Source organism: Phanerochaete carnosa (genome assembly GCF_000300595.1).
Source record: "Phanerochaete carnosa HHB-10118-sp unplaced genomic scaffold PHACAscaffold_1, whole genome shotgun sequence".
Taxonomy (NCBI): Eukaryota; Fungi; Basidiomycota; class Agaricomycetes; order Polyporales; family Phanerochaetaceae; genus Phanerochaete; species Phanerochaete carnosa.
In genome coordinates this window covers 5,495,400-5,519,633 of record NW_006767628.1, presented here as the reverse complement: position 1 = coordinate 5,519,633, position 24,234 = coordinate 5,495,400, and the positions used below count along the sequence as shown (strand labels likewise).

The 24,234-nt window shown below is 48.9% G+C and overlaps 6 protein-coding genes across 6 annotated transcripts; 3 read left to right on the top strand and 3 right to left on the bottom strand.

The window, feature by feature from the left end:
- Positions 1-17: 17 nt before the first annotated feature.
- PHACADRAFT_191001 (uncharacterized protein) lies at positions 18-258 on the bottom strand (the record flags this gene model as incomplete). Its single annotated transcript, XM_007391145.1, has 1 exon — positions 18-258. A coding segment is annotated over one exon (241 nt), but the record flags the coding sequence as incomplete, so codon positions are not given.
- A 1,280-nt stretch (positions 259-1,538) lies between these two features.
- PHACADRAFT_80111 (uncharacterized protein) lies at positions 1,539-1,925 on the top strand (the record flags this gene model as incomplete). The annotated part of the gene is made up of 1 exon (XM_007391144.1): positions 1,539-1,925. A coding segment is annotated over one exon (387 nt), but the record flags the coding sequence as incomplete, so codon positions are not given.
- Positions 1,926-3,625: 1,700 nt separating this feature from the next.
- PHACADRAFT_157044 (carbohydrate esterase family 15 protein) lies at positions 3,626-5,133 on the bottom strand (the record flags this gene model as incomplete). The annotated part of the gene is made up of 5 exons (XM_007391143.1): positions 3,626-3,898; positions 3,929-4,275; positions 4,312-4,405; positions 4,458-4,981; positions 5,034-5,133. 5 exons carry the CDS (start codon positions 5,131-5,133, stop codon positions 3,626-3,628), a joined length of 1,338 nt encoding a protein of 445 aa, XP_007391205.1.
- Positions 5,134-10,623: 5,490 nt separating this feature from the next.
- PHACADRAFT_83649 (uncharacterized protein) lies at positions 10,624-11,506 on the top strand (the record flags this gene model as incomplete). Its single annotated transcript, XM_007391142.1, has 2 exons — positions 10,624-11,156; positions 11,209-11,506. 2 exons carry the CDS (start codon positions 10,624-10,626, stop codon positions 11,504-11,506), a joined length of 831 nt encoding a protein of 276 aa, XP_007391204.1.
- A 348-nt stretch (positions 11,507-11,854) lies between these two features.
- PHACADRAFT_190997 (uncharacterized protein) lies at positions 11,855-12,477 on the top strand (the record flags this gene model as incomplete). The annotated part of the gene is made up of 2 exons (XM_007391141.1): positions 11,855-12,037; positions 12,088-12,477. 2 exons carry the CDS (start codon positions 11,855-11,857, stop codon positions 12,475-12,477), a joined length of 573 nt encoding a protein of 190 aa, XP_007391203.1.
- A 2,306-nt stretch (positions 12,478-14,783) lies between these two features.
- On the bottom strand, positions 14,784-15,026 carry PHACADRAFT_65406 (uncharacterized protein; the record flags this gene model as incomplete). The annotated part of the gene is made up of 2 exons (XM_007391140.1): positions 14,784-14,870; positions 14,931-15,026. Coding segments are annotated over 2 exons (183 nt in total), but the record flags the coding sequence as incomplete, so codon positions are not given.
- Positions 15,027-24,234: the final 9,208 nt, after the last annotated feature.

The window sequence follows — 24,234 nt, the reverse complement described above, 5'->3', positions numbered from 1 at the left end:
CACGGCAGACTCAGGACCCTCAGTGAGGTCTGACGAGGGCTGCGCAGCATCAGGTGGTGGCGCATCAAGATCAATGTTGTAGTGTTCGGCCAGCTTCGCTCGCAGCTCGTTGATGGTGCCTGTCCTGGACAGGTACGTCTTGCTCTTGTAGTTCGTGACACCAGCTGCCTCATTGGCAGCAATGATCCAGCTCTTGAGCACCTCGCCCTTGGCACTCTTGAGGCTCTGAGCCGTGATGTGGCTCGGTGGAGCCGGCATCTTGCTCACCGGCAGCAAAAAGCTAGGGAAAAAGAGCCAGAAACTCGGTCAGCAAGCAGCCAAACAGGTGCCGGAGGTGAAGGAGGCAAAGGAGGACGCACCTCGGGGCTCTCTCGACGTCCTCTGGGTGTCACCGGGGGTGCGCGGCACGCGGGAGAGCGGACAGGGGCGCGGAAAGGGCGGGAGGGCACCTCAAACAGGGCCGCGCGCGCGTTCTCGGCGGCGGTCGGGCGCGTTTTCACACGGAAAGCGGTCGGCTCGGTCGCTGGGAGGTCCCGCGAGGTCTCTGGGGCGGCGCGCCAGGTGGGGGTGCGAAGGAAACCGCAGGGGCAACAACCCGCCCCGGTCAATCGCCTCGCACAGCCAAGCAGCGGCGCCCGACCGCCCAGGCCGCTTGGGGTAGCGCCGCAGTGACCGTGATGGCGCCACGAAGGGTCACGGCGCGCGCGATCACGTCCCACGAACGGCCGCGCGACGTGACGGTGACCGCGGTGACCCTCGGCGACGTCGGCAGCGCTGGGCCGAGGGTGACGTGGCCGGCGCTCGAGGTGTCGCGGGGGAGGGCCACTTACGTGACGTGATCGGGTGTCTCGAGACATCCAATCACAGGCGCCCCCGCGTCCGTCCGGTATCCCGTCAAGGAGAAGCCTAAATGTAGAGCATTTACCTTGCAGGTAGTCCAGCGTCCCAAAGTGAGGCGCGGGAATTAAATGCCTATTCCGACGTGGCCTATTGCTCTGCGCATTCACTTCAACGCACACAGTTTAGTCTTTTTTTTGTGTTCCTGTATTTAAAGTGCTACCAACGTAGGGTAATGTACACCTGTCTACTAGCATCCGTAGAGGCACGGGAGTCCATGGCTGCAATAAATAGTAGACAATACGAAGAAAGGAAAATGTCTCAGTGCTTACTGTGTGACAGTGAGCATGGCCATACCTCAATATATGCACACAGTCTAGTCACTACGTAAAGCTATTATATGCTAATATACCCCGCAACGCTTTAATATCAGTTTTGAATCTTTGTCTCTAAGATTATAGCTCTACAGTAATCCTCTTCAACCACTTTGGCCAGCCAGACACGTGGTGCGATAAGATACTGACGTGATGCAGGCATGGTTACTGAGATCTGGCTTGCGCTCATCTAGCATCCAGCTGTCCACCGACTTTCGGCACAACTTCTACCTGCACCATTCTCATACAATGTCGAGTAAGACACAAACATTCAATCCTGGTACCAATGCGTGTGCACCGTCTCCATTTGACAGAAAGAAACCCACAGACATCATTATATCGACCTTTGATCACGTCAACTTCTATCTTGTCAAAGTGATTCTGATCATAGCGTTGCCTTTTTTTGAGGACATGTTCTCTCTCGCTCAGCCCCCGAAGGAGGTGTCTACAGAGCTGGACCACATTGATGTCTCTGAAGACTGCATCACCTTTGAAACCCTCATGCGCCTTTGCTATCCTGTCAGTCAGCTGAAAATAACTGACTGGACACTTCTGGAGAAAGTATTGGAAGCAGCTATGACATATCAGATGGAGGTTGCCGCTGATCTGCTCAAAGTTACACTCCGCGACTTCATAACCCAGAAGCCGCTGCAGAGCTTCGCAGTGGCTTGTCGACTGCAGCTTGAAGAGGAAGCAGTATTGGTGGCCAAGGCATGGAAGACCTGGACAAAGTTCCTCACGGATAAGTCTGACACTTTCACGTCCACCTTCGCTAGTGGTACCTATATCCCCGAGATGTCCACCATGTCCTCTGCAACCTATTTCTGACTCTTGCAATATCTCCGTGGCGCAGAGCTCACTAAATTCACAATCCCTCCTATGCGGACCTTCCCACATCTCTCGTTGCGGAAACCGCGATCTGCTTGTATGACTTTGGATGCAGACTGTGTCCTCTGCTCTATCGATGGCGAAGCTTTCCCAGTGCACTCTGTGGTGCTTCAAGTTGGGTACGCTGAGAAACTCCTCGAGAGAAGTACCACAGGTGGCACAAGTGATGGAGAGAAGCAAGAAATACCTGTTGGTTTGGATAGCAATACTCTGCGGGCCGTACTAAACTTTTGCTACCCGATGCTATATTTCACCTCGCAGGACCTGCGCAAACTCGTTAGAGTATCCGATGGCACAAGGAGGCTCGGAATGCAGCAGGTGGCGGCTGCAGCCAGGCAGCAGATGATGAAGAGTGCTGAGACGGAACTGCTGGCTGGGCTCAACAAATGGGTGGAGGAAGCAAAGGAGACAGCGATGCATGCAGTCCTGCAAGGCGTACATGACACCTATGTGCCCGAGATGGAAGAAGCACCTGCATCAGTATACCAGGCTCTCCTGGAGTTCCAGCACCTGTCACGCAGCACAGTTGCAGCAATTGTCTCTACACACGTGCCCAATGCTTCGACTTGGCAGACAGTCTTAGCCAACCGTCTCGAGATCTTACCAGTCTCACTGCCTCTCTCATTTGTGGAGAAGATGCTTCAGGAGTCAGATCGTGGATCACAGGAGTATTGTTATTCTTGCCACACGAATCACCCCTATGGATTCGACAGTGAGTGCCCTCATAACGCAGGAGTAATCAGCAAGGTTTCAACCATGCCGAATGCAAGCATAGCTATGGAAAAAGATATAAAGGACACATTGGCTAAAGTAAGTAGCGAGCACACAGTAATGACGAGGCTTGTTTACAAAGAACTTCACCAGCTCCCACTGAATCTTCAAGCTCAGGCAAGGTCACAAAATACTGCCTTTGCACATGCACGTGACTGGAAAAAGAGCAATAAAGGTTGCCGCTGAATGTTGCTACATCAAATTATCTGAGATATTAGCTAGCTTTTTGGTAGTGGCCGGGTCGTGCTTGGGTTTATGATCCAAGCGTACTACCAGCTACCGTTTACTTACCTGACCGTCAGTAGATGCACAAGTTCCAAGAGTGACAGTACGAACTAGTGATTCATGTATGAAAGTCAAATTCAGCAGTACCCCTCACAGCTCCCACCCCTGATTTGCCCTGGACATCGACCCTCCTTGGCTGCATCGCCCTCTCCATGACGCCTACCTCATTCATGCTCAGCCCGTGTTGACATTGAGTGAGCGGTCGAAGTAGGCATCAATGTGACCTGTAGTGGTCTGAAGCTGGCGAAGGACGCCGAGGCTGCTTTACAAGTGCAGAATGGCTTTTGGTTTGTATATATTCTGTAAGCATCTCGTCTTCAATATAGCATATGTCCATCATGTTTCAAGGGAGTTTGTAGGCACCCGGACATAGATTTATAATACTGATACCGACTTCGGTATAAATGTACTATGCATACACCGTAAATGTACATGTAGACTGTCCATAATATACTACATGTCCCCTTCTCCTAAGTCAAGGTGGGTGTGGTCCAATTGATCCAATTCGACTGCATCCACTGCGCTCTGCCAAATTGATTGTTGGTCAAGAACACGCTCGTATCAATGTCCTGGTCGAGCAGAAACTTGTTGAAGAACGCGTTGAGGTTTGGCATGAGCGAAGACAGCCATGCGCAGTGTGCATGCCCACCGATTTGCGCGAAACCATAATTGTCTGGGATGCCAAGTGCAGAAAAAATTGTGTGGGCGGCGGTGACACAACCCCAGGCACTCATGGGCAAGAGCTAGTCGTAGTCCGTGTTCTCAAACGAGACCAGAGCGCGCGGTGCGACAAGGCCCATGAGCATGTGGTAGTCATATGGGAGCACGGGCAGGTTGTTCACGTAGTTGGCAAAGTTTGTGCTGAACCAGACGTTCTCCGTCACGATCTCCGTTGCTGTTTGCACGTTGTTTCCCATGTCGCTCTCATACTTGCTCAGCCACCAACACGTGTCCCCACCAGAGCCTGACTCCTGTAGGATGGTAAGCGCAATACGCAGTTTTAGCGCACCTGCCATCAGTGCACTCTTGCCATCGTGCGAGCAGCCCGTAACCGCGAGGCGCTGCATGTTGATCTGGGCAGATGGGGTCTGTTTGAGCGCGTCAATGATGCGGCTGACATCTCAGGCCCAGGCGGTCATAGCGCTGGTGGTGGCACTGGAGTCATAGAGGTTGGGAAAGAGACCTTTGCCTCTGCTTGTGGTGTCTGTTTGCTGGGCCATGTCGCTGTTTGAGTAGGTCAAGGTGGCAGTCTGTGACAGACGTCAGTAATGAACTCAGCAGCGTAAAGATAGACGAATGTACTCCTGCAGGAATGGGGATACTACTGCCTTCGAAAGCAATGACCAGCGGCCAGCCATTGGCCGGGGGAGTGCCACTCAGGAAGGAAATGGTCGGTGTGAAGCTGATAGACTGCCCGGTGTTGGTGACAGTGATACTGAGTGTGCCAGTGAAGCCGCTCTTTGAGAACGACGTGCTAATAGACTGAGGCGGACTCTGAAGGGCACTGGCCTCATAGCCCTGGATGAGCGCGCTGATCTGCTGCTGGCGGCAGGTGAAGTCATCCTTTGTCTGCACGGGTGTGCCATCGTTGAAGATGAAGGAGTTCGGAAGCTCCACATTATTGAAGCCAGAGATAGTAGAGGCGACAGAGCACGTCATAGAACTGGTGCCTGTGGGTCCAGTGGACGGAGCAGATGATATGAGGGACAAAACCGTTGTCGAAGGCGGAGGTGACATAACAGTGGTCGCAGTGCCTGGCAAACATTGCGAGTAGTAGGGGTTCAAGACTGTGCAGGCTGTTCCGGAAATACAGGTTGTCGCCCTGGCTGATTTTGAATATTAAGATAGGCCTCCAAGCAAACAACATTTGATGCTTACCCCACCCAATACCACCACACTGTTCCCACTCCTGGGCCTGAGCATTGACGTATGCGGGGGGGACAGCTATAAGAGTAGCAAGGTAGGTGGCGGATTTCATGTTAGTGAGATTGTCGAAGGGATACTAAGCCCTACGAAAGCAGCTGAGTAGCAGGAGATTATTTTATATATCACCCCGACAGATATTTTTGAAACTGTCGAGCGAATAGTGATGGCTTGGAGACATGAAATTCCGACGTAGACTCATTCCCATTGGCTATATGGATAGACATCAGCAGGCATTGGAGAAATTGTACGTTGAATGTCGCAAACGACAATAGAGCCAAGCGAGACAACGTTAGTCAGGACCGCTGTTGTGATGGTTACTTCATGGAGTCAGACTGCTGGCCTTCGCAGTACCACCATATACTTACACTACAAGTTCAGAGAATGGGTTACTTGCTCATGAGAAAATTCGCCTCAAAAAGCAGCTCACCACAACCAGGTTGACACCGAGTCACGGGTTCTTCTAATGTTTTACAGCATTATGGCTGGCAGGTGACAGGCACCAGCCTTCGCCCTTGTTCAAAGCTTGCCATTTAACGGTCTGCTGTGGATGATCTTCAATTATGTGGCTTGAATTTGTCTCAAGTACTGGCAACTCCAAAGAAGACAGTGTCAGTGGGCGACCACATGGCATCGATACCTCTGGCACCTTCTTGCCAAGACACCAAGAATTCTCAGTGTTGCAAGGTACAAACCCCGCCCTGCCTGGGTCACTATGATGTTCAAAATTGCACTAGCCGTTCTCTGCAGCGGTCGCTGCTGCCCGTGACAGGCCTCTGCATGCTTCAAGTTGCTCCGAGAGCGACCGATTCGGGCGCGTGTCAGGCACTCCGACTCTTTGCCTAATATTATGTAATACTGCTGCCAATCCTGCTGAATTTGAAAGTCTAGTGCGTCGTTCTCAGATGTCAAACACTGGTTGACCAGTGAGCCCAGTAAATGGCATGCCTGGACGGTCCTCTCGTTACACAGGTCTATCCGATCCCGAACATTGGTGGTTGACAAACCAGATGCAGTTGCTGGCAGGTGACTATACATGCCGCATCAGCAACTTTCCTTAGTCTCTCTCACCTTACCTCAAGAGCTCACTATTCTGAAGCTACATGAGGTTGCGCCTCTGTAGCATGTTCGAGCATACAAGCTCGCACGTTAGTTTGAGCCTCAATTTCTGCACCCATGCAACTGCTCACGAGATACAACAAATGTGTTCTATCACACCAGGTTACCCACTGGGCTTTGCTCTATAGCTAGTCAGCTGTTTGCCCTACTCCATCCATTGTCATCTCCCTCCTATCGTGGCTTTGCATCATCAAGTCATCTGGTCAATGGGCACCCGTCTTCTTACAACAGGAGCTCAAAGTTGCTGATAGCAGCTGGAGTATTGAGCATCTTACAAGCTAATTTCTTTCCTCTACTAGTTTTGATAACTGGACAGTGGAACATTGCCTTGAAGCTACCGGTAAAGTAGAGGGGCAAGAGATGATTGTCTCGCACATGAAGTGCGTCCCCTCTTGTGTGTCTTTCAGCTCGAAGCTGAGTGTATACATACTTTGCGGACAGGGGGAAAGCCGTCGAGCTCACCACCAACTGCTATAGGTTTCATGTCTACTAGAATGTGTTTGACTATGAGGAGGATATTCTAAAAACTCTTCGTAGTGAGTTTCTCACATGCAGGGCCCGGCTTCGACTGTTGGGCGCACTTGAGGCTAGCAGAATGGACGCTCAGTCTGTAGCTCAGAAGAAGGGAAGTCTCTATGATGTATTTATCTAGCAGAACGGATGCTCAGTCCGTACTGCAATACAGTCAGTATCCTACAGTGTCCATAATGAGAGGATATACGCACACTCAGAAGAAGGGAAGTCTCTGAGCATGCACAACAGGGAAAAGCGAGTAAATAAGGAAAGCGGCAGGTGCCTTAGCAACTGGTGAGTCAGGAACAAAATAACAAACACGCTATCTAATAAAATACTGTCCAATAGGAATCTGAGTCATCCCGAGACATGTGCGTGTGAGCGCACGAGCCCAAAATCCAACAGATATTAGGTGGCTCATTGTTTCCGAGTTGCTCCTCGGCGGTCACTTGCAAACTTTGGCCAACAGACATGCTTCTCATTTCTCAAGCAACATACTTTTTGTGAGCATAAATTCAGATCACAATTCAGCTGGACCATGGAGCTGCCATCGGCTTCACTCACTCCATCCTCTAGGTCGATCTGCTCTGCGCTTCGTATCAGCTGGCACGAAGTCCAGTGCTAACAAGTTTCTAAACAACAGGTGAGCTCTCGCTTACTTGCCATGAGACCAGGCCACTGATCGTTCAGCTATGATCCCAACTAGTACATGTATCTTGGACAAGGCTATAACCTGCTGTGGCTGCAGCACACACTTGAAAACTTTGGGAACTCTGCACCTACTGTGCCCAGCATAGTATGCCCTATCCTCGCTTACCAGCTTTAGAGACTGATCTGGACGTGTGCGCAATCCTTGAGATGCTGTCTATTCAGATATTGTTTATGCGCTTCCAGTGGTCGGCAGGCAGTGATTGTTGACCTCGCTTTGTCGGCCACCGAGAGCTAGCTGATCGCAAGCATCTTGCCTAACATGCGTACACCGAACTGTGGTTCAATGCAATGTGCTAACACTTTCACAGGCAGACAAAGATCAGCGCACCTTGCTCTATGACTCTATCTACAGGGTATATCATGATCCTTTGCAGATGCAAAACCAGGTCTTCAGTCATCTGGCTGTTGCATGTCGACACTTGTTACAGTTCTTGGCTGTTGGTCACTGACAGGTTGTCGGCCTCAGGCAGCGATTGTATGCATGCCTATTATGGCTATTGATTGTTTTAGACCATCCCTCATTGACCCTGCATATTTCAATCAGCATATCTTACAGCATCCCATACCGGCAGCTCGTCCAATGCCAAAATGTTCACCTTGTGTATTAGCAGGCCAGTTGGCATCCTAGTATCTCTTCACTGATACCAATGGGCCGCTATACACCCTTTGTCAAGTGTTCGCTTTGAGATTGCGCAGAGGGGCACTCTAGATGATCGCATAGGCAGCAGAGTCATTGGCGAAATGATGCCATAGATACTATAATGATATGCACATAAGAGATTAACGTCGGAATTACTATGAGTTGTCTGTGTCATTGTTGTAAGTTTGATGGGCACAGTCAACAACAGCATGGCAAGAAGGACATGCTTTTCTTTTGTACCGTGGAGGCAGGTCTTTGTACTGCCCAACCCTACCGATCATCTGCACATTCACACAGATACCGAACAGCGGTGTGCTGCCATTTGGAACATGACTAACATCGCAGGAATGAGTGAAAAGGAGGCATGTAGTGACAAGGATTAAAACACACATCACAAAAGGTATTCCTTCCATGCAATTGCCCCATGTGAATCCTCCCGGTGCTGATTTGAGCCCTCTCCCTTGGCGAGTACCCTGAAGCTGTTGATGTTGTCTTGAAGTACTTTGCTTCTCTGACATTGAGTGATATTCTGGTATGAGAACTGCTCTATCTCTGCAGAGGGGAGGGGAGCTGAGATTGAACAAGCATAACTTCCATCAAATTGCGTACACAGAATGCCATCTCCTATGTTGCCGTACACGACGCAGGCCTTTGATGGGGCATAAGAAACATCTGCTTGTTGCGGCTGGAAGAAGGTTCGTCATGAGACCTAGCACAATCTCGTAAACACAATGGCCAGCTTTTGGTGAAACTCGCTGTCGCTGGGATGGTTGTGCACAGTGGACTCCACAGTTGGGACCAAATAACCTGCAGTACAGTGACAACCATGAATAAATGTAATAAACCAGTAAAAGCAGGGCGTACCCAAACTGCTATAATAGTCTGTCAGAATAGCCTTCTTCCCCACTACCTCCCAAACAGGCAAAGTAAACAGGGACCCATCTCTGCAGGTCCTGTATGGTATACCGCACCTGCTATTCATCAAGTGAGCAAGTAGTACAAGTTAATGGCTACTTTTATTTAGCTCACATGCATGGCTTAATAATGGCCTCTACAACTTGCTGTATTCACTTATAGCGCTGGACATGGTCGGAGCTCTGTACAATTGCTTTCAGGGAGTTTGCAAGGATCCGGTCAATGTAGTTCTTGGCCTAGGTGGGATTCAAAGAATAAGCGTCATAGTTGTAGCAAAGCTAAGGCCTACAAACGTCTTCCCCATTCCAGCTGAAGACGCGGGCAATGTCAACATCTTTGCCATTGGCAGTGAGCACAGACATCATGACTTGAAGTCCTGCTTCAAGAAAATTGAAAGGATTGTTTGATATTGGATAGATTGCTGGGGGCGGCATCCTGCTAAGAAAGAGGTTAGTCATTTAATGCAAATCAACGGCGGAATTGCAATGAACGTACTGCGGCATTGCAAGTGGGATAGCTTAGAAGACGTTGAAGAATGACCACAAAAACTAGCTAGTCCCGTCCATGAGCGGCTTACAATGCTGGACTGGGCTCGATGGCCAACTTCTTGAACTTCAGAAGAGGTGCCGCAAATTGAGACTGACAAAGAGCCGGGATCTGAAGCAATCGGAAGTGTGGCTCCCATGCTACAGTCATCAATAGTCTCTCAGTCTAGAGTTGTTCCAAACTTTGACTTTAGAGCCATCAAGGATACAGCTGTTCGTCCAAGTCACTCCACTGCGGCGGTCACGATCGCGCTATTGCAGCAAGTTACTCAGCCATTTCGAGAGGTACCGAAGCATAGTTCACTTACCTTTAGTTCTCGCTTGGCACATGTACATGGCTCAGAGCTTTGCATGAGTAGGTTTTGCCGGGGCTACTCGTGGCGCTGTCTACACACATTTGTGGCAGGATGACAATATTGGCGCGACTGCAGTACTAGCGCCTAGCCAAGCGCAGCTTCTTGAGCCTCTCACACATGTGTTGTACTACTTTGCACACTGTACCATAAACAATCAGAGCAGTAGGTGCAGATCAGTTGAACATTGTGGGTTAATAAGAGAGATCCTTCAAACCTGCGATAGACTATCTGGAATACACAGACGCTCGTAGGAGACCCGGAAACAGTCATCCTGCCACTGTCTGTCACATTGTAGCATTGACAGCACTTGAGTACTGTATCAAATAGCTGTGAGAGCCCTCCTAGATATATTTGAGCTGGAAGCTCCGTATGGTAAAGTTACAAAAATGATAGACACCCTCCGACAAATTTTCAGAACTTGAAAACATTGCGGGCACTAGATAGAGACACTGGGATACACTCGCAGCGAACCTTGTCGGATCTTGTCAGACTTTCAATTGAGCTCCACCATGAGCTTCAATATACTCCACATGTCTCTTCACCTGTTTGTTTCGTATCTACAACGTGACCTGCATCAAGATATTGCATGCAAAGTATGCATGATTGTAAGCGGCTTAAACAGCCTAAGTGGTTTGTATCACTTTACTGAGGGAGTTGCACAGGATACCCACCAAATGTCTCTCCGCATCTCTATCTTTCAGGAGCTTCCTGAAGATGTCTTATTCCTGTGCTTCTGCTACCTCACCATGCAGGATATCCTCAGTTTACACCAAGTACGTGTTCTAGCGAATATCATCAGTCTGGCCAAGTCTGAACCTACCCCAGAGATATGTAAGGCTTTCAAACAAGCGTCTCATTTGAAACAGCTCTGGTTGATTATACTAGAATATGATGTCGTCTCTGAAGGCCTCACCATTCCATATTACTGCCGCTCACTGGGTCTACTCTCGAGCGGCCAAACTGAGTCCCTCGCTCTCTACATTCTTCGACTCCGCCAAGCCTTACTCATGGATACAGAGGGTCGTTCGCCTGCTATGGTCACGTTCAACCAAACACACTCAGTGACTTGGGTCAGGCTGGTCCTGGAGCAGTGGGTTCTTGTCACATGTTCAAACCAGGTAACAAGCATTATCTGCCTCTGGTCACTCCAGCCGTTCTATCGCTCCAAGAGGCCTCCTGAAATTGTAGCCCAAGCTTCTCTCGAAGGACCTGTGGTGACTGGGCTGTTTAAGGTGCAGGACAATCAATCGATAATTGTTCTGGAGCTTCGAGCTGCATTGTGAGGCCATATGCTACTCTAATTTTTTCTTCATCTGACACTCCCTTCCTAGCCAAACTATCATTGAGATTCTATCTTTGCATATTTCGAACGATCAACGGCTGATTTTTGTCTGCCTTAAAAGGTTCAAGAACGATGTCTCGCATGTACGGTGCTTACGCAGGCCATCCATCGGCTTCTCTCTTCATCAGGAACAGAGTATAGCAAGTATTCTTGACTGGCACACCCGTGAAGTGGTAAACCTCTGCAGGGCCCCTAGCAGCGACATGAGTGTATTTGCAGCATTGATTGGCAAGGCTCTGATGTGCTGCAGGGCGGCGCCATGGCAATGGCCATTGATAGTGGCCTAGTCGCCGTTGTTACTGCCTGAAAGCTCGAGCTGTATAAATTGCACAAGCTCTCTGAAAGCTCTGCAACGTGTGAACATCTTTGTTCCATTTTGCTTGGCTGTTCTATCGGCTGGGCACAAGCAATGTTTACTTCATCGACTGCATCTGAACAGTCAAAGCTCTGTGTATGCATTGATGGCCAGGACAGCCTCTTTGCATATACCAATACCACAGATTATTTTTGCTTGGCTTATCAAAGCGGCCCATACTATGAAACCAGTTGGTTTCGGTATTCTACCAGAGGGTCTGTCAGCTGAGAGACCTCACACATCAACTGAATATCAACTTGAACATCCTGCCTTACCAGCAATGTACGCTGCCGGTGTCTACGACTATGACGAGGCTCTTGGACTTGTGGTGTTCAGCAACGCATGTGGCAAGCTCGCTATCTTCAACTTGAGCGCATTGTGTAATGCTTCACTTGAGGGGTGTTTTGAGGCCTTTCCTATACCTTACGATGATAGAAGGCATGAAGTTGAGGTTGTACCTGAAGTGAGCAGCTATTTTCTTCTGCATAAAGCCCTCCTCTGACACATGCACAGACAATGATTCCAGCTACGTTTGCACCCCCATTCCCATACTTGGGACCTCTGATACTGCCTCAGGAGTATGCTGACGCTCTCTGTGCACAATGGAAGGCAAGGCAGCCTGATCCAGTGCCCCAGCAATGGGAAGAACCCGATATTCCAGAGAACGACCAGGAAGTCCTCAGCTGGTTCAGCTGGAAAAACTTGATCCCTAAGATCCCTGACGGCATGATGGATATTGGTTGGCATATGGAGTATGCCTACCACTGCATAGGATCACTTGTGCCGCTTATAAAGGATGATCGGTATTTGCTATTCACCACGGGCGATCTTCTACTCGTGTGGGAATACGACACGCGCACCCTGGAGGTAGTCTCACCTAGTGTTGCCGCGAATGAGCCATGAGTTGGACAGGTCCAAAAACCGGCATTATCCGCACGTGGCGGATAACGATGAGTTGGCCACCAGATAATCTGGCAGGTTGTGGGAAAGCTGACAAGGACACTATATACGGTAGGCAACTGAATGCAGAGCGGACGGGAACTGGGGAGGCTCAAGTGAAGATGGCGTAACAGATGTATTAGGAAATTATTAGGACTCAGTCTCATTACTTAGCCTCTTTAGCTTGTCCACATGGCTGTCTGCGACCATTTTATCTATCTGTTCTACTGAGACTGCTGGTGCCAGATTGCCCTCAAAAGCTAGCCTGCCGCGTGAAAAACCTAGCTTCTCACCGCACTGCTGCAGATACAGATGCTTCAGAATTTGAAGCCTTTCCGTCACTTCGGGGGACATATTAGTCCTTCGGAGAGTGTCTGTCTCCTTGCTCGATGAGAAGACGCGCTCGCACGGGACAGCAGAAGCTTGTATGGGCAGGATATCCAGTGCAACGCGATAGATCAGAGGAAAGCGATATTGATTGACCTGTGATGTAGTGAGTAACAGTAAGATAATGCACTGCAGTGACGTACCTGCCAGGTGTGACAGATATCAAAGTCTGGCCCTGTTTCAGTGTCAGGGAGAACACCCTCCTTCTTGTACCGGGTTGCCTCTTCCTCAATGGCACGGGCATAATCTGCCTCCAGAATGTGACTATCATCAACATCTGGTTTGATGGTGGCCGCCTCGGGCTGTGTACTGCTCCTTTGAGCTGTAGCCGGGGTGCTTACAGACTCATCAGAGAGTTCTCAGAGCAGTGCGCGGATGCGGCCTACACCGTGAGCCTGTGAGCGAGCTGTGAAACTCTGAGACGGTGGGAAGACAGGCTGTTGGGGGGCAGATTGGACTGTAGAGAATAAATCCCTCGCCGATATTCGAGCATCTATAAGTAATACACCCAGGAGTAAGTTTAATGTGCGTGTGCAACAAGGGAATCTACACACCACTTCCCGAAGCCAGCGCCGGGCATCTGCAGCTTCCTTGGCTGTCCAGTGCTCGTCTATCCAGGTAAATTTGAAGCCAGGGTGTAAAACTGAAAAAAAGGCTTAGTATGACAAATTTTCCATTAATAAAAAATATGGCACTCACCCATTGCAAGAGCATATGCTTTACTTTTCCGTGCAATGCTCAGATATTTGTGCAGCCGGCCGATTGACACATTGATTGCGTGCTCGAGAGTACAGAGCTTACTACGCAGAGCATGCAATGCCTCTAGTAAGCTCTCGTACATGGGTATTGAGAGTGGGAGGGTTGGTGTCTTCTCATACGAGAGAAGCTGCTGGATGCAGTGAAATACATGTAGAAACCTACAGATATCATGGAGGACTCACAGCTCCATCTCATTGAGGGCACTTTTGCGAATATCATTCTGCTTCTGCGCATTTAAAAATGCTTTGACTGCCTGAATAAGTAATATCCAATTGGGAACAAAGGTGAGGTTTTGCATAATTGAAAGGAGAGAAATACGAACCTCATAGCTCGAGAGCGCGATCAATCATCATAAACAGCGCTGACCAGCGCGTGTCCACATCTCGAAGGAGCTCTTTCGGCTTGGGGCCAGAGGTTGAAGAGTCCAATGACTCAGCTGCAACAGCAATCAGTGCCCACTTTGCTGCCATTGAGAGAGCAATAGCCTGGCAAAGATCTCTGCGGCACTGCCAAGATGCTCGGCAAACACGTACTAATGCATGGCAGCGAGTCACAGGATCCTTTTGCAAGGCAGACAGATATGCAGGATCAGCCTGAAGCGCTGCATTGGATGTAGCGTCCATAGCACCGTCGTTGTCAAGATCATCGTCACTGTCATAGTCACTATCATCGTCATGACTTGCATCTTTGCTGTGCTGATTGTTCTGTACCTTTGTCAGCATTTTGAGTCCAGCCTTAACAGCAATATTGATAATGTGCGGAAAGCATCTGTGACAAACAAAGCAGTCAGAGTTTAGAAAATACCCAAAGATGCAACTTTCTCACTGGACCCAGTTTCCAATGGGATCAAATGGTATCCCATCTTGTCTGAGGAGCCACGCAAGCTCACACATCATGGTGTCATTGTTAGACGCATTGTCAAGCGTAATTTGACTGATTTACCATCAGTGTGAATAAATTAATCTTTGGTAGACAGTGAAGCTTCAAACTTTGTGCAGAATGCCATAATCCTTGAGTATACCATAGAATATTCCGGCAAGATTTATGCCAGTGTGATTCACAGGCACTGCTCGAAATGCGATCAGCCGAGAACATATCATGAGGTGTCCATTCTCGTCCTTTGCCATATAGTGTGCTGTAATTGCCATAAAGCCAAGGAGCTTGAGATTACTCCAAAGGTCAGATGTATACGAAATGCGGCCCTCGCTGACCTTAAAGGACTGTCAGCACAAAGTGCACAGTAAAACAAATCCAAGCACTGAAGTTTGTACCTTCAGCTCTTCGACAACCGCGCCAAAGTCCACTGCACAATGCTCCTTAATGAGGTCTGTGAGCATGGTGCGATGTGGGATGTCCATGTCCTCTAGGTGATCACTTGCGTAGACAATGAGATCCCGGAACTCTGGGCACTCGACAACATTGATGGACTGTGGTTTCAATGCAAGCGTAGTCAGCATAATTTCTGAGGAGAAGAAATGAGCAACTTACCTGATCATTAACCACCACAAAGTGAACAAGTTTGTTGTGAAATTCTGTCAGGCTGAAGGGTTCGCGAGCCTTTTCCAACAGCAAGGAATTGTTTGCAGGTACATCCCATCCTTTGAGCTTCTCCTTGGTCACCACTGACCAATAGTTCTGCGCGTGGTCCTTCTTCAGATGGCGACACACATTTCCAGTGATCCCATCACTGTTCTTCCATACTCTCCACTTCGTCCTGGCTCAAGATAAATGTGACTACACAAAGAAGACAAATAAATAGTGGCCACTTACGGACAAAGGCGACACCTCACATAAAAAGACGTTGGGCGACGCTTTGATGGCGTAGAGTCTGGTGCAGGAGCCTCAACATCGGTGTCATTGTATCTGACGCCATCAGTGAAATTGGCTGGTGCGCCTTTCGTCTGCGCCAGTAGGACGTGAAACCAGACATCGGATGCAAGTGTCGAGTTCTCCGACATGTTGCTGGCTGCTAGCAGTGAGCAAAAATCCACATTGGATTTTTGCGAAGCTGTCAGTGGTGTTGAGTCAGTGTTGCTGGGCTCAGTGGGAGGCAAGATGCAGGGGCCAACTCCTGGTACAAGAGGTCCCAGCACATCAGACAACAATGTGGCATTGGCTTGAGAGTGCTTTGATGACGGTGCTCCGCCCTCATTGCATCCGCGTTTCCACTTTGGTGCTTGTACTGGCTGCGAAGGCGACTGGGCTGGCACAGAGGCAGCCGGCCCAGGGTTCTGAGGCGTCAGTGCAGCTGAAACAGAAGGAGAAGGCTGACTGTGAAGATGTGGGCCAGTAGATTGAAGCAACGGAAAGGCTGGTGAGCCATAGGGGCAGGTGTATAGATGCGGATAGGCTGGGTGGTGCCAATAGGAAGTCACGGATGGATGGGAGCAACTAGTGGAGTCTTCTCGATGTTGGGACTGGCTCATAGCATGAATTTAAGGCTGAGAAAGAGAACCGGTGGGCTTGTTTGACACAGCTGCACCCGATGTATTATACCTGGGTGTCAGAGAGAAAAAATGCGCAGAGTGTGCTATGTACTTCACACTCGGGAGCCAGATTATTGACCTGTGAAGTGTGGCTTGAGTCACTTGTTGTTTCAAGTTGAAAAAAACACACCGGCTGCCCTGGTCCCTGGGCAATAGCTCGTGCAGTAATTGGGTCTTGTGTGATTTTTTCAAATAAATATATTGATCTATCATGTTACTCTAGCAACAACCTCAGGAGATGACGGAAGTGAAAGGGGAAAACACAGCCACAGGCAATAAATCGAAACACGAGGAACACTAACCATGGACGCGATGCGTTCTCGTGCAGTCTTGTGTGACCACGTCAAACTAGAATTGATGGATGGCGTCTGAGTCGGCATTCTCTGAGTGGACTGCAACGAGTTATCCGGCTTGAATCCGCGCCCATCTGGATTGAACGGATTGGCGACCCATCAGGCCGGATCGGATTCTATCCGGATAGAATCCGAATCCGCGGCAACACTAGTTTCACCGGAGCTGACGTTCGAGCAGTTTGTGGCAGCATACCGGGCAAGTGGCTATCTTAGCATGTCGACGACACTGCGCGACAGGGACCTCGCCGTGTATCGTTGGGGGCAGTCCTTGCGCCTGATGTGGGCTTGGAAGGGTGAGATAGTCAGCCGGAATCGGTAGCAGGAACTGCAGGATCAGGGTGGAGACGTGCATCGCGACTGGCTTGTTATCTGTCAGCAACTAACAATCCAACTGGACTGAGCTATGACAGTGCTGAGGAGACAGACGAGAGGAATGTGAGTGAGGAAAGACCAGCTCGAGTCTGGCTTGTTATTGAGCAGTACGAGCTCCTTATATACATGTCAGACTCAATATCTAGATTATCCTACAAATATACAGAGGTGGATAGAAAGTAAAAGAATACTGTGGAATCCGGGAGAACCATCCGGACTATGTAATATTCATGACATTACCCCCCCCCGTCTAGAATTGTGTCCTCACGATTATTTTCCAGTAGAACCAAAACCTTCTTTACCACGCTGAGTCTCTGACAAACTGGAAACCTCCTCGATATCGCATGATGCAATGCGTTCCGTGATGACTTGCGCGATTTGATCACCGGCGTGTACCTGAAAAGGTTGATTAGTGGTATTGATCATCACCACGCGTACTTCTCCGGTATAATCTCGGTCTATGACCCCAGCACCAATGTCTATCCCTTTGACTGCTAATCCGCTCCGTGGCGTGATTCGCGCGTAGGTTCCGTAAGGGGCACGCATTGCTATGCCGGTACTAACAATCTTGCGATCTCATGCTGGTATTCTAACGCTCTCAGCTGCGTAGAGGTCAAGGCCAGCAGCTTCTTCGGATCCTTGTTTTGGAAGAATTCCGCCCATCCTTTGTACCAAAAGAGTGGTATCACGCGTGAGTATGTGAACGGGTCGTGTTAATAGGGGGGGGATTCGAATTGTCATAGGCGCGGGTTTATCGGAACGTCTCGCATGGAATTCCTGAAGGAGTTCTTGACAATTGGTCAAGTTTGCTCGTGATTCCCAGGAACGGCGATCACCGTGGGGGCTATTCTTCCAGAGCACCTGATACTCAAGATTCCCATTTCGATCACGGCGGGAGTCAAGGATATCTTTGACTTTCCATTCTTCTTTGCCATTTACAAGGTCGGAGACTATTGGTTCGCGTCACTGCGAGGGGTATACAGGTTCTTTGAAAGGACTAAGGAGACTCTCGTTGAACACGGGGTGTTGTTTCCATTGACGGGGAAGTTCCAATTCGTAAGCAGAGGCGCCAACTTTGCATTTGACCTTGAAAGGTCCGTATCGCTTATCGTCAAGCTTTTTCATTGGTCTGTCAGTTCGAATATTTACTTCCTCTAGCCAAACTTTATCCCCGACCTTGTACTCTGGTCCGTCCTTCCTTTTTCTATCGTAGAATTGTTTCATAGATTTCTGTGCTAATCCTATAGCCGCACTGGTATCTTCACGCACTCGACTCATTCGATCAACAAACTGTTGGACATTTTCGTTTAGTCCTTCCCGTACCGGTTAAGTTCCTTCGTAAGGGTGATACCCTTTATTGACAAAGAAGGGGGTATATCCGGTGGATGAGTGAACCTTGTTGTTGTACAAAAATGCTGCGAGAGGCAGCCATTCGGCCCAATCGGCCTGTCGGTAGTTGATGAATAGTTGAAGGTATTGTTCTATCTTGCGATTGATGCGTTCCGTTTGTCCATCTGTCTGGGAGTGATACGCGGTTGACGGGTTGGCTTCGATTCCGAGAGATTGATATAATTCAGAGATGAATGGATTCTTGAATTCAGTTCCTTTGTCACTAATGATCTTTCGGGGTAATCCATGATGTGCGATTACGTTATCTCGAAGTGCCTTTGCCCATTTTTCAGCGTTAAGCTCAATAGTGCTAGGTATCGCGATTATCTGCTTGGAGTACATGCAGACTATTACGAGGATGGCATTGTACCCAAACAAATTGGGTAATACGCCTATCTTGTCCACGGAGATTACTTCTCAGGGTCGTGAAGGAATTTCGTTCGGAAATAGAAGTCCGGTGGGTCGTGTTGTGTGAACCTTGGTTTTCTGGCACTTCTCACATCCAGCAACGTATTTCCGAATGTCTTCTCGAATTCTAAGCCACCAATAGTTGCGTGTGACCATTTCGTGTGTTTTGTATTGACCGGGGTGTCCGGCCAACGGAGTATCATGGTGATGAGTGATGATCTGCTCACGGAGTTTCCTATTTACTGGTACGTAAATACGGTTCTTCCACGTCACGAGTCCAGTACTATCTTCGTTCCAGTCTTTGTCCTTGTTCTGTAGAGCTACGGTAACTAGTGAATCTTGGTTCTTTTTGTATTTTTTAATTTCCGCGACCCAGTCCTGGTCGATTCCTTCTAAACTAAATATAGTACTACAAACTAAAGCACGAAAATGTTTAGGTTTTAATTGTACGATATCAGAATTGTCCTCTTTCCCTGCATTGTGTCACTTTTGCCAGGACAGTCCGTCCGCCTTGCCATTAGTTTTCCCGGGTTTGTGATGCAACAAGTATTGATATTTGGTCAATTCCGTTACCCATCGGGCCTGACGCCGATTGAGTTTCTGCAGCTTTCGGAAGTATTCTAGGTTCTTGTGATCCGTCCATATTTCAAACGGATGTACGGCGCCCATGAGGTACTGACACCATTCATCAAGACTAGTCATGATTGCGAGAAGTTCCTTATCGTAAATCTCGTAATTTCTTTCGGTAGCTGTCATGGCTTTGGACAGATAAGTGACGGGCTTACATTTGCCGTCTTGTTTCTGGGCTAACTCTGATCCTACGGCAAAGTCCGACGCATCACATTCCACTCGGTAGGGATTGTTGTCATTGGGTATAGCCAGTACTGGTGCTGTGCATAGAGCGTTCTTTAGACTTGTGAATGCTACTTCTTGTTCTATGGTCCATTCAAAGGTAGTGTTACCCGTTAGTGAACTGAGCGGCTTTGCTACTTTGCCGTAGTCTCAGATGAACCTTCGGTAGAAGTTGGTAAAGCCGAGAAATGCTTGAATGTCGCGTTTGCATTCAGGTCTTGGCCAGTTGACTACCCCTTCTATTTTGACTGGGTCCATGCGTACAACCCCCTTTCCTACTATCATGCCAAGATATTCTATTTCTGACTTCTTGAACTCGCACTTTTCTGGTTTCAGATAAAGTTTGTGTTCTCTTAAGATCTGAAGAACTTGCCGCGTGATCCGACAGTGTTCTTTTAAATCTTGAGTGAAGATCATGATATCGTCTAGATAGACTACCACGTGTCCTTGACTGATGAGATCTCGGAATATATCATTCATCATGGTTTGGAATGTAGCCGGGGAATTGGTAAGGCCAAAAAACATGACGAGTGGTTCGAATAGTCCTTGATTTGTTAGGAACGCTGCCTTCTCTTCGTCTCCTTCTTTGATGCGGATGTTGTTGTATCCCCATCGGACGTCTAGTTTCATAAAATACCGCGCCTGCTTCAGCTTGTCCACTAGTTCTTGTATCAAGGAAAGTGGGTAGCAGTTTTTAATTGTAAGCTCATTCAGCTTTCGATAGTCTTGTACGGGTCGAAGTCGTCCATCTTTTTTCTTGACAAAGAAGAATGGAGAAGCCCACGGGGATTTTGATGGTCGGATTCTTCTGGTTCAGAGGTTCTCTTCTATGAACTCATCAAGTTCTTTTTGTTCATTTACAGAGATCGGGTAAACTTTGCAGTTGATCGGTTGCGCGCCTGGTGTAAGTTCTATTGTGTGGTCCCAGGGTCGTCTTTGCAGTAAGGAATCAAAGTCTTCTTTGCTAAACACATCGGAGTAGTCGTGATAGTGACTTGGGACGGTGTTTTCAAACATCTTAGCCTCGTGTTTCAGACTTTCCTTAATGGCTAGATCGGTGGCCGTAGTGCGAATACATGCTGCTCCCGTAGCAAAGTAGGTTTCGTGGTCTAGGATAAAGATTCTATCCCCTTCTTCTAGGCGAGCCTCCAAATCGCTGGGTTCTTCGTGATCGGAATCAATATCAATTAACCGGGCAGTGTATTTGCAGGTAACCGGGCACCGATCAAACTTAATGATTTGTTCCTGCCAATCGATAGATGGATTGTGAATCTGGAGCCACTCGTATCCGAGGAAGATCGGAGTCTTTCCTAGGTTGGTAACGGCGAAAGGGAGCCGTTCAACGTGATCCTGAATTTCTACCCTTAGCTCAACAAAGTTGGTAATAGCGCCGCCAGTATTATGTGTACCGTCCGCGTTGTAGACAGGAATCGGTGATGGCAGTTTCTTTGTAGCGATGTTGTTATCGCGGACAAACTGCACATTAATAGATGATCTGGTGCATCCTGTGTCTAATAGCGCCTTGACTGATAGGCGTTGTTGCGTGTCCAGGGTAGTAACCACTATTGGGACGTCCATCTGAGTTCCCTTCCTCCCTCGAATAAATCGAGGCTGCTTTCTCAGTTCGTTCAAGAAGTCTATTGCTTCTTCTTCTTTCATCTGCCTGATTTGGCTCATGCAGGCTTCTGAGGCGTCAACACTCTTCTTTGAGTGTATCCATTCAGTCAACAATGTAAGCGCTGCGGCTTCTTTGTTGATTATCCACTGGCGGATCTAAGCCGCCGTCCAAAGAGTGTGGCGTTGCCACTGCGTAGATTCGGTCTGTGATTCTGGAGTAGAGGACAATTTTTTATTGGGGGGAATTAAGCAAGAGGGTTGAGCCTCTCCGCGCCGCTCTGCGGACGCCCCTTTCTTTTGTATGTACATGGGAACTCCAAACCAAGAACACAGATAGTTCGTGAAATTCTTTTTGGTCAACTCGGCTACGCACCCGGCTGACCGCTTGCAAGACCCTTCATGGCCACGCGAATTTCTTCGCGAATTGCCGTTTTCCAGTCAAATGGTTCTGCCGTTGCGGCAGGAGCTTCATTGAGTGATGCGAGCGGTGTGAATGCATTGGTAATGGGAACTGCCGGGGTTTCTGCAGCTCGTACTTGTTGAGCTTGTTGCCGATTAGGGCAATTGCGCGAAAGATGCCCCTTTTCTCCGCATCAGAAGCAAAGGCCCAAGTGTCGTGCCTGGTCTAGCTCCATTGGCTGACCTCTGCCGCCGAATGTGATGCCTGTCCCATCGCGATGTATCTGGACCGGGACGCTTGCAGTTGGTGCGGCTACGTTAGCCTGTGCTCGTGGCGCACTTTGTGCCTGCTGCTGTCGAGGCTGAAATTGTCCTTGCCGCTGGGACTGTGGGTTTCGCCGATGGTACTGCTGCTGATTCAGGTCAATGCACGCGACCCGTAGCTTATAGAGCGCGTATGTGGTGGGGAGTTCCTCCGAAGAGTTATACAGAAGCCGAATGATATCGGCCTGGAGTGCTTTTTCCAGGAGCGACTTGAGCTCCTGGAAATGTGCTTCGAAGTCGTGTATATTCGCCTGGAAGGCGCATAACTCGAACTTTGAGAAAAACTCTTGCACTGATAATGTCCCCATCTGCATTGCCTGGAGCCGATCGTATGCTTCAGCTTGCTCATCGATTAAGAAGTGCCTGTCTAGGTCTTCCCACAGTGTTTTTGTGGTCTGTATTACGGAATTTTCGTCCGCGTCGTACTTCTTCATGAATGTAGCGACATATTTGCCCGCGTGTCCCCCTTTCATGTAAGACAGAATCATAAGAACTCTGTCGAACTGCTCTGGTAGCCGCTTCCTCTGCATAACTACATAGAGTTTCATTTGGGTTTTCCAAGCAATGTACTTGGATTTTGTGCCATCGAAGGCGTCTGGCTTCATCGCGCTTCCATTAAGGAGCGCGGCACTGTCTTGGTTCTCGGCCATCGCGCTGGGATCTGATGGAGATGAAGGTGGGGTGGGAGAACGTCGGGAAGGTGGGTTTGAGGGTTCCGAATCTTCTATCGCTTCTTCTACGGGGTTTGGTGGGCCCTCTGGTGGTGCTTTGGCTTCTCCGAGGGCGATTGAGCGTAGATGATCGGTGACTGATTCAAGGGTATCTCGTCTGGTTCTGGGTTCCGAACTAGATGCTACAGGTTGTGGAGTTGCGAGGGATTTCTGAAGGTGCTCCTGTGGAAACTCTTTGTAGTAGTTCTCCGCGTAGTCCTTCCCTACACCGAGGACAATGATTGCTATTATCCGGAGAATGCGGGCATGGCTGTTGTGCGCAGTACCGTACGTTGTCACCGCGTATGTAGATAGATCTTCCTTCTAGCTCTCGGTGTGTATGTCCTCTACAATTGCAAGAAGGCGTGGTCATAGGGTGTCAGGTCTGTGGAGCTGGTTGCAGCAAACCCTGGGACTAATCGTGTTGTAACGACCAGATCAGGGGTAGAATTTGCCAAAGATGGAAATTTCCGAAAAAGAACTAAAACGCTATCCTAATACAGTTCTAGAGATAATATAACAGCCCAAAGAGCAATTGCTTCTCTTCGGTCCGATGCTCAGAAAGGTATCGTCGATCTAACTGTTATCGCTTTTCCGACGCCCGGCCGCAACCGGTTGCCACGTCGTACTCAGGAATATCCGCTTGCCTGCTGCAAAGTGTGTAACGCCGCCTATGGTAGGGCAGGGTACGATTCTAATTGGACGGAGCTCTGTCTAGCCGCCTAAGGGCTAGTGATTACAGAGGTGACTTTGGAGATGTGATGTGGTAAAAGTTTGTGCAAGTGCACGGAGAAGGGTTCCAGGGGTCTGGGTCTTGATGCGATAGAATGCGATAGGGTTAGGAGTTAGGGTGAGAGTCGGATGTGCGTATAGGGTGGATCGTCGTGTGGAGATAGGTGATGGTTGGTGTGGGAGTGACGAGGATCGTCGTAGGGCAGTTGGTGGAGACTCGAGCTAATGTCAGCAACTAACAATCCAACTGGACTGAGCTATGACAGTGCTGAGGAGACAGACGAGAGGAATGTGAGTGAGGAAAGACCAGCTCGAGTCTGGCTTGTTATTGAGCAGTACGAGCTCCTTATATACATGTCAGACTCAATATCTAGAATATCCTACAAATATACGGAGGTGGATAGAAAGTAAAAGAATACTATGAAATCTGGGAGAACCATCCGGACTATGTAATATTCATGACATTATCCCTCCTAACTCCACTACTATGACTCGCAGCCTGTACGGTGAGGATGAGGACTTCGATCCACCAGACCTGGAAGATGAAGACGTTGAAGAGGCTACGAATGGGTAGGGAACTTGACTGGCTGGCCAATGTATGGAAAATACAGATACTTGTGCCGTAACTACGTGATTACTTGACTTGTGCTCATTTGACCTGTCAGAAGGTTTTATCAATGCTTGCTTTATGCTAAAGCAGACGCGTGCTGCGACTATCACCCAAGCTTATATCCCGTTGGTCTCGTTCCCTCTCTTTCGGGAGATGTTCGCAGAGACCGGACTGTGTATACGTATTTTGTGAGAGGCTCCAGTCCACGAGGTTTGAAGTTGGACGTTGATCCGTGGAGAGAAATATGACCTCCGGCACCGCTCTCGGCGAAAGCGAGAGATGCTCACTCCTCTGAGGCCAGATAATAAGCTCTGGGTCGGCAC